The sequence below is a fragment of the Salvelinus alpinus genome, chromosome 34 (assembly GCF_045679555.1).
Source record: "Salvelinus alpinus chromosome 34, SLU_Salpinus.1, whole genome shotgun sequence".
Classification (NCBI taxonomy): Eukaryota; Metazoa; Chordata; class Actinopteri; order Salmoniformes; family Salmonidae; genus Salvelinus; species Salvelinus alpinus.
The window spans coordinates 4,374,769-4,384,093 of record NC_092119.1 but is presented as its reverse complement, the minus strand read 5'-3'; the positions used below and the strand labels follow the sequence as shown (position 1 = coordinate 4,384,093).

The window sequence follows — 9,325 nt, the reverse complement described above, 5'->3', positions numbered from 1 at the left end:
TTCTATGAAACGGTAAGGGGGGTAAGAGAGAGAGAGGGTTCTATGAAACGGTAAGGGGGGTAAGAGAGAGAGAGGGTTCTATGAAACGGTAAGGGGGGTAAGAGAGAGAGAGGGTTCTATGAAACGGTAAGGGGGTAAGAGAGAGAGAGGGTTCTATGAAACGGTAAGGGGGGTAAGAGAGAGAGAGAGTTCTATGAAACGGTAAGGGGGGTAGAGAGAGAGAGAGGTTCTATGAAACGGTAAGGGGGGTAAGAGAGAGAGGGTTCTATGAAACGGTAAGGGGGGTAAGAGAGAGAGAGAGGTTCTATGAAACGGTAAGGGGGGTAAGAGAGAGAGAGAGTTCTATGAAACGGTAAGGGGGGTAAGAGAGAGAGGGTTCTATGAAACGGTAAGGGGGGTAAGAGAGAGAGAGAGAGTTCTATGAAACGGTAAGGGGGGTAAGAGAGATAGAGAGAGTTCTATGAAACGGTAAGGGGGAGAAGTAGAAAGGTAGGGAGAGAGAGAGAGTTCTATGAAACGGTAAGGGGGGTGAAGAGAGAGAGAGAGTTCTATGAAACGGTAAGGGGGGTAGAGAGATAGAGAGAGTTCTATGAAACGGTAAGGGTAGGGGCTATGAAACGGTAAGGGGGGTAAGAGAGAGAGAGAGGTTCTATGAAACGGTAAGGGGGGTAGAGAGAGAGAGAGAGTTCTATGTCTATGAAACGGTAAGGGGGGTGAGAGATGAGAGAGTTCTATGAAACGGTAAGGGGGGTGAGAGAGAGAGAGAGTTCTATGAAACGGTAAGGGGGGTAAGAGATGAGAGAGAGTTCTATGAAACGGTAAGGGGGGTAAGAGAGAGAGAGTTCTATGAAACGGTAGGGGTAGAGAGAGTTCTATGAAACGGTAAAGGGGGCGAGAGAGAGAGGGTTCTATGAAACGGTAAGGGGGGTAAGAGAGAGAGAGTTCTATGAAACGGTAAGGGGGGTAAGAGAGAGAGAGTTCTATGAAGCGGTAAGGGGGGGTTTGAGAGAGAGAGAGAGTTCTATGAAACGGTAAGAGGGGGTAAGAGAGAGAGAGTTCTATGAAACGGTAAAGGGGGCGAGAGAGAGCGAGTTCTATGAAACGGTAAGGGGGGTAAGAGAGAGAGAGTTCTATGAAACGGTAAGGGGGGTAAGAGAGAGATAGAGGGTTCTATGAAACGGTAAGGGGGGTAAGAGAGAGAGAGGGTTCTATGAAACGGTAAGGGGGGTAAGAGAGAGAGAGGGTTCTATGAAACGGTAAGGGGGGTAGAGAGAGAGAGAGGGTTCTATGAAACGGTAAGGGGGGTAAGAGAGAGAGAGGGTTCTATGAAACGGTAAGGGGGGTAAGAGAGAGAGAGGGTTCTATGAAACGGTAAGGGGGGTAAGAGAGAGAGAGGGTTCTATGAAACGGTAAGGGGGGTAAGAGAGAGAGAGGGTTCTATGAAACGGTAAGGGGGGTAAGAGAGAGAGAGGGTTCTATGAAACGGTAAGGGGGGTAAGAGAGAGATAGAGGGTTCTATGAAACGGTAAGGGGGGTAAGAGAGAGAGAGGGTTCTATGAAACGGTAAGGGGGGTAAGAGAGAGAGAGGGTTCTATGAAACGGTAAGGGGGGTAAGAGAGAGAGAGGGTTTTATGAAACGGTAAGGGGGGTAAGAGAGAGAGAGGGTTCTATGAAACGGTAAGGGGGGTAAGAGAGAGAGAGGGTTCTATGAAACGGTAAGGGGGGTAAGAGAGAGAGGGTTCTATGGAACGGTAAGGGGGGTAAGAGAGAGAGAGGGTTCTATGGAACGGTAAGGGGGGTAAGAGAGAGAGAGGGTTCTATGAAACGGTAAGGGGGGTAAGAGAGAGATAGAGGGTTCTATGAAACGGTAAGGGGGGTGAGAGAGAGAGGGTTCTATGAAACGGTAAGGGGGGTAAGAGAGAGAGAGGGTTCTATGAAACGGTAAGGGGGGTAAGAGAGAGAGAGGGTTCTATGAAACGGTAAGGGGGGTAAGAGAGAGATAGAGGGTTCTATGAAACGGTAAGGGGGGTAAGAGAGAGAGAGGGTTCTATGAAACGGTAAGGGGGGTAAGAGAGAGATAGAGGGTTCTATGAAACGGTAAGGGGGGTAAGAGAGAGAGAGGGTTCTATGAAACGGTAAGGGGGGTAAGAGAGAGAGAGGGTTCTATGAAACGGTAAGGGGGGTAAGAGAGAGAGAGGGTTCTATGAAACGGTAAGGGGGGTAAGAGAGAGATAGAGGGTTCTATGAAACGGTAGGGGGGTAAGAGAGAGAGAGAGTTCTATGAAACGGTAAGGGGGGTAAGAGAGAGAGAGGGTTCTATGAAACGGTAAGGGGGGTAAGAGAGAGAGAGAGTTCTATGAAACTGTAAGGGGGGTAAGAGAGAGATAGAGGGTTCTATGAAACGGTAAGGGGGGTAAGAGAGAGAGAGGGTTCTATGAAACGGTAAGGGGGGTAAGAGAGAGAGAGGGTTCTATGAAACGGTAAGGGGGGTAAGAGAGAGAGAGAGGGTTCTATGAAACGGTAAGGGGGGTAAGAGAGAGAGAGAGTTCTATGAAACGGTAAGGGGGTAAGAGAGAGAGAGGGTTCTATGAAACGGTAAGGGGGGTAAGAGAGAGAGAGAGTTCTATGAAACGGTAAGGGGGGTAAGAGAGAGATAGAGGGTTCTATGAAACGGTAAGGGGGGTAAGAGAGAGAGAGGGTTCTATGAAACGGTAAGGGGGTAAGAGAGAGAGAGGGTTCTATGAAACGGTAAGGGGGGTAAGAGAGAGAGAGGGTTCTATGAAACGGTAAGGGGGGTAAGAGAGAGAGAGAGTTCTATGAAACGGTAAGGGGGGTAAGGGAGAGAGAGGGTTCTATGAAACGGTAAGGGGGGTAAGAGAGAGATAGAGGGTTCTATGAAACGGTAAGGGGGGTAAGAGAGAGAGAGGGTTCTATGAAACGGTAAGGGGGGTAAGAGAGAGAGAGGGTTCTATGAAACGGTAAGGGGGGTAAGAGAGAGATAGAGGGTTCTATGAAACGGTAAGGGGGGTGAGAGAGAGAGGGTTCTATGAAACGGTAAGGGGGGTAAGAGAGAGAGAGAGTTCTATGAAACGGTAAGGGGGGTAAGAGAGAGAGAGAGTTCTATGAAACGGTAAGGGGGTAAGAGAGAGAGAGAGAGTTCTATGAAACGGTAAGGGGGGTGAGAGATAGAGAGAGTTCTATGAAACGGTAAGGGGGGTGAGAGAGAGTTCTATGAAACGGTAAGGGGGGTAAGAGAGAGAGAGAGAGTTCTATGAAACGGTAAGGGGGTAAGAGAGAGAGAGAGAGTTCTATGAAACGGTAAGGGGGGTAAGAGAGAGAGAGAGAGTTCTATGAAACGGTAAGGGGGGTGAGAGATAGAGAGAGTTCTATGAAACGGTAAGGGGGGTGAGAGAGAGTTCTATGAAACGGTAAGGGGGGTAAGAGAGAGAGAGAGAGTTCTATGAAACGGTAAGGGGGAAAGAGAGAGAGAGGGGGTTCTATGAAACGGTAAGGGGGGTGAGAGATAGAGAGAGTTCTATGAAACGGCAAGGGGGAAAGAGAGAGAGAGGGGGTTCTATGAAACGGTAAGGGGGGGTGAGAGATAGAGAGAGTTCTATAAAACGGTAAGGGGGGTAAGAGATAGAGAGAGTTCTATGAAACGGTAAGGGGGGGTAAGAGAGAGAGAGAGTTCTATGAAACGGTAAGGGGGGTAAGAGATAGAGGGTTCTATGAAACGGTAAGGGGGGTAAGAGATAGAGAGTTCTATAAAACGGTAAGGGGGGGGTGAGAGAGAGAGAGTTCTATGAAACGGTAAGGGGGGTAAGAGAGAGAGAGAGTTCTATGAAACGGTAAGGGGGGTAAGAGAGAGAGAGAGTTCTATGAAACAGTAAGGGGGGTAAGAGAGAGAGAGAGTTCTATGAAACGGTAAGGGGGGTAAGAGAGAGAGAGTCCTATGAAACGGTAAGGGGGGTAAGAGAGAGAGAGTCCTATGAAACGGTAAAGGGGGCGAGAGAGAGCGAGTTCTATGAAACGGTAAGGGGGGTAAGAGATAGAGAGTTCTATAAAACGGTAAGGGGGTAAGAGAGAGAGAGAGTTCTATGAAACAGTAAGGGGGGTAAGAGAGAGAGAGTCCTATGAAACGGTAAAGGGGGCGAGAGAGAGCGAGTTCTATGAAACGGTAAGGGGGGTAAGAGAGAGAGAGACTTCTATGAAACGGTTATTGTGTTTCATGATGTTTTGAAAGAATCATATGTTTAGATTAGACAATATGGTTTGAAAGACATCATAGTTTTGAAAGACATCATAGTTTTGAAAGACATCATAGTTTTGAAAGACATCATAGTTTTGAAAGACATCATAGTTTTGAAAGACATCCATATGCTCTATATCACACAAGTCTAAAGAGTAATACTGTAGATGCATGCTCTGGTTAATGTAGTTGTTGTCTCCTGTTGCATGATGGTTAATGTAGTTTTCTTCTCATTGGTCAGATTGCTGAGAAGCTGAAGAAAACCCTGGGCCAGTTTACCAACCTTTAAAGGGAAACACACCTTGTTCTTCTCCCTTCTGCTTCGTGGACCAACAATGTTAAACAGGATGGACTGGTGTCTGGATGATGTAGTTGGAAGACTATGTCACCCTGTGCCTTTAACTGGACTGGTGTCTGGATGATGTAGTTGGAAGACTATGTCACCCTGTGCCTTTAACTGGACTGGTGTCTGGATGATGTAGTTGGAAGACTATGTCACCCTGTGCCTTTAACTGGACTGGTGTCTGGATGATGTAGTTGGAAGACAGTGTCACCCTGTGCCTTTTTAACTACACAAGGAGTTAAACACAATGATGTTATATTTTAATATTACAGTGCAGAACAATATGTTAAATGTTGTTTCATAACCCTCTAATTATGCAATATCTATTTTATTTATAATATAGATATATGAAATGTTTATATTTAATGTTTACTTTGGTTGGATGTTTTCGCTTTGTTTTATTATTCTTATTCTGGATAATGTGATTTAGAGAGAGGAGAGAGAGAGGAGAGGGGAGAGGAGAGAGAGAGAGAGAGAGAGAGAGAGAGAGAGAGAGAGAGGAGAGAGAGGGGAGAGAGGAGAGAGAATGAGAGAGAGAGGGGAGAGAGGAGAGAGAGAGGAGAGAGAGAGAGAATAGAGGAGACAAAGCGAGAGTGAGAGAGAGAATAGGGGAGACAAAGAGAGAGAGAGAATAGAGGAGACAGAGAGAGAGAGAGAGAGAGAGAGAATAGGGGAGACAAAGAGAAAGAGAGAGTGTGAGAGAGAGAGAATAGAGGAGACAAAGAGAGAGTGAGAGAGAGAATAGAGGAGACAAAGAGAGAGAGAGAGGAAGAGAGGAGAGACCGAGAGAGAGAGACGAAGAGAGTGGAGACGGAGAAAGACCGAGACAGAAAGATCATGTGATTCACATACTCTGCCACCCCATTCTCCTCCCCCTCAAGCAAACACACTGCTGGCAGTGTTTTCCCTTCCTCCCTCCACACATACTCACAAAGAAATTTGACCACTCTGTATGCCCTCATGTATAGAACAACTCACACACTCCCCATGCAACACTAAAGATTGCTCATCCATCTATCTGAATTCTCTCTCTCAATTCAATTTCAATTCAATTCAAGACGCTTTGTTGTCATGGGAAACATACCTTAATTTTAACAAAGCAAGTAAAGGAGATAATAAACAAAAGTTAAATAAACAATACAAATGAACAGGAAACATTACACTCACAGAAGTTCCAAAAGAATAGAGACATTTCAAATGTCTTATTATGTCTATATACAGTGTTTTAACAATGTGCAAATAGTTAAAGTACAAAAGGGAAAATAAATAAACATAAATATGGGTTGTATTTACAATGGTGTTTGTTCTTTACAAGTGCAGCTCAGTTTCCACCTCATTTTGTGGGCAGTGTGCACATAGTCTGTCTTCTCTTGAGAGCCAGGTCTGCCTACGGCGGCCTTTCTCAATAGCAAGGCTATGCTCACTGAGTCTGTACATAGTCAAAGCTTTCCTTAAGTTTGGGTCAGTCACAGTGGTCAGGTATTCTGCCACTGTGTACTCTCTGTTTAGGGCTAATAGCATTTTATTTTGCAAATTTTTTTTGTTAATTCTTTCCAATGTGTCAAGTAATTATCTTTTTGTTTTCTCATGATTTGGTTGAGTCTAATTGTGCTGTTGTCCTGGGGCTCTGTGGGGTGTGTTTGTGTTTGTGAACAGAGCCCTAGGACCAGCTTGCTTAGGGGACTCTTCTCCAGGTTCATCTCTCTGTAGGTGATGGCTTTGTTGTGGAAGGTTTGGGAATCGCTTCCTTTGTAGAATTTAACGTCTCTTTTCTGGATTTTGATAATTAGCGGGTACCGGCCTAATTCTGCTCTGCATGCATTATTTGGTGTTCTACGTTGTACACTGAGGATATTTTTGCAGAATTCTGCAAGCAGTCTCAATTTGGTGTTTGTCCCAATTTGTGAATTCTTGGTGAGCAGACCCCAGACCTCACAACCGTATAGGGCAATGGGTTCTATAATTGATTCAAGTATTTTTAGCCAGATCCTAATTGGTATGTCAAATTTTATGTTACTTTTGATGGCATAGAAGGCCCTTGCCTTGTCTCTCAGATCGTTCACAGCTTTGTGGAAGTTACCTGTGGCGCTGATGTTCAGGCCAAGGTATGTATAGTTTTCTGTGTGCTCTAGGGCAACGGTGTCTAGATGGAATTTGTATTTGTGGTCCTGGCAGCTGGACCTTTTTTGAAACACATTTATTTTTGTCTTACTGAGAATGACTATCAGGGCCCAGATCTGACAGAATCTGTGCAGAAGATCTAGGTGCTGCTGTAGGCCGTCCTTGATTGGTGACAGAAGCACCAGATCATCAGCAAACAGTAGACATTTGACTTCAGATTCTAGTAGGGTGAGGCCGGGTGCTGCAGACTGTTCTAGTGACCTCGCCAATTCGTTAATATATATGTTGAAGAGGGTGGGGCTTAAGCTGCATCCCTGTCTCACCCCACGGCCCTGTGGGAAGAAATGTGTTTTTCTTTCTCACAATTTTAACCGCACACTTGTTTGTGTACATGGATTTTATGCCGTATGTGTTTCCCCTACACAACTATCCATAAATTGGTATAGCAGACCATCATGCAAAATTGAGTCCAAAATCTTTTTTGAAAGACTTTGCCTTTGTTTTGGTTTGTTTGTTTGTCAAATCGGGTGTGCAGGGTGAATGTGGTCTGTCGTACGGTCTCTCTCTATCTCTCCATCTCTCTCTTTCTCTCCCTCGCTGTCTCTCTACCTCTCACTGCCTCTGTCTCTCTCTCTATGTCTCTGTCTCTCTCTCTGTCTCTCTCTCTCTCTCTCTCTGTGTGTCTCTGTCTGTCTCGGTTTCTCTGTCTGTCTGTCTGTCTGTCTGTCTGTCTGTCTCTCTCTCTGTCTGTGTCTCTGTCTGTCTCGGTTTCTCTGTCTGTCTGTCTGTCTGTCTCTCTCTCTCTGTGTGTCTCTGTCTGTCTCGGTTTCTCTGTCTGTCTGTCTCTCTCTCTCTCTCTCTCTGTGTGTCTCTCTCTCTCTCTCTCTCTCTCTCTCTGTGTGTCTCTGTCTGTCTCGGTTTCTCTGTCTGTCTGTCTGTCTCTCTCTCTGTGTGTGTCTCTGCCTGTCTCGGTTTCTCTGTCTGTCTCTCTGTCTCTCAAAGATAACTCTTTGCTGTTGTTTGTTTAGTATTTTCCAATATCCCCAGAAGTGGTTAGAATCTATGGATTTTTCAATTACATTGAGCTGATTTCTGATGTGCTGTTTCTGCTTTTTCATATTACAGTGGAACGTTTTGTCCAGGAAGGGATTGCATTTGTTGTTTCCTAATAGTTTTTTTGCTAGGTTTCAACACTACTTTCCTATAGCATTTCTTAATGTTACTCAGTTCCTTTGGCTTCACTGCCTCATGATTGAGTATTGCTCTGTTTAAGTAGACTGATTTTGCTGTGATCTGATAGGGGTGTCAGTGGGCTGACTGTGAACGCTCCGAGAGACTCTGGGTTGAGGTCAGTGATAAAGTAGTCTACAGTACTACTGCCAAGAGATGAGCTATAGGTGTACCTACCATAGGAGTCCCCTCGAAGCCTACCATTGACTATGTACATACCCAGCATGCAACAGAGCTGCAGGTGTTGTGACCAGTTATATTTGGTTATGTTGTCGTAGTTGTGCGTAGGGGGAATGCTGTCACCTCCAGGTAGGTGTTTGTCCCCCTGTGTGCTGAGGGTGTCAGGTTGTCCAGTTCTGGCATTTAGGTCGCCACAGACTAGTACATGTCCCTGGGCCTGGAAATTATTGATTTCCCCCTCCAGGATGGAGAAGCTGTCTCAATTAAAGTATGGGGATTCTAGTGGGGGGATACAGGTAGCACACAGGAGGACATTTATCTCTGTTGAGATCATTTCCTTTTGAATATCTAGCCAAATGTAAAATGTTCCTCTTTTGATGAATTTAAAAGAGTGAGTTAGGTCTGCTCTATACCAAATTAGCATACCCCCTGTGTCCCTTCCCTGTTTCACACCTGGTAGTTTGGTGGATGGGACTACCATTTCTCTGTAACCTACAGTAGGGGGCAACTAGTGGATTCATCTCCTCTATACCATATTTCTTGTAGGATGTCAATGTCTGTATTTCCGATTTCTTTGATGAAGTTCAGGTTCCTGCTCTTAAGGCCAAAGGCAGATGACCTCAGATGTCTCTCTCTGTGCTTGGAGAGTGAGGCTGTGCTTTTGAATTAGGACCAAATATGAAATAAACATTGATGAAGGGAACATGTTATCTATATTTGTGACTCGTTTCAGGACACTAGGTGTATGTCACACGTCACTACTTCACAGGAGAGGCATTTGAGCATAAACATAGATTTTTTGATAGAAATGCCTTCTGAAACATGTCACCTTTCATGTGCCTTAATAAAAACTTGTATGCCATCTGTAAATACAAAATAAAATGTTTTAAATTACGAGCCTAGTTGGTTTGGGCTGGACATGCCGAGAGGCACATGTAGCACGCTTCTGTCTCTAACATGTGATCTTTCATGTGCCTTAATAAATTACACACCTAGTTGGTTTAGCCATGGAAACAGACCATGATTGGCTGAGATAATGGATGGGCGGGACATGCTGAGAGATGAGTTCTGATTGGTCTGCCATGTAGCAGGCTTCTGTCTCCAACATGAGCTGCTCAGTATGTGTAGCTAATCCTTTCTAACACAGATTTTTTTGAACGATATCACAAATAACTTCCAAAGTGTTGCTAATGCTCTCCTCT

The 9,325-nt window shown here is 45.0% G+C and overlaps 1 protein-coding gene across 3 annotated transcripts in view; it reads left to right on the top strand.

Annotated features, from left to right (window-relative positions):
* Positions 1-9,017, top strand: part of LOC139563447 (sorting nexin-9-like) — a 38,749-nt gene extending 29,732 nt beyond the window's left edge. The window contains exons 18-19 of one of the 3 annotated variants that reach the window (XM_071382126.1): positions 302-314; positions 4,491-9,017. In XM_071382126.1, the coding sequence (XP_071238227.1) occupies positions 302-314; positions 4,491-4,538 (61 nt within the window). In that variant the 3' untranslated portion in view covers positions 4,539-9,017. Of the gene's footprint in view, positions 1-226; positions 240-301; positions 315-4,490 lie in introns of all 3 variants that reach the window. The other 2 variants (XM_071382125.1, XM_071382124.1) reach the window with 2 other exon arrangements.
* Positions 9,018-9,325: the final 308 nt, after the last annotated feature.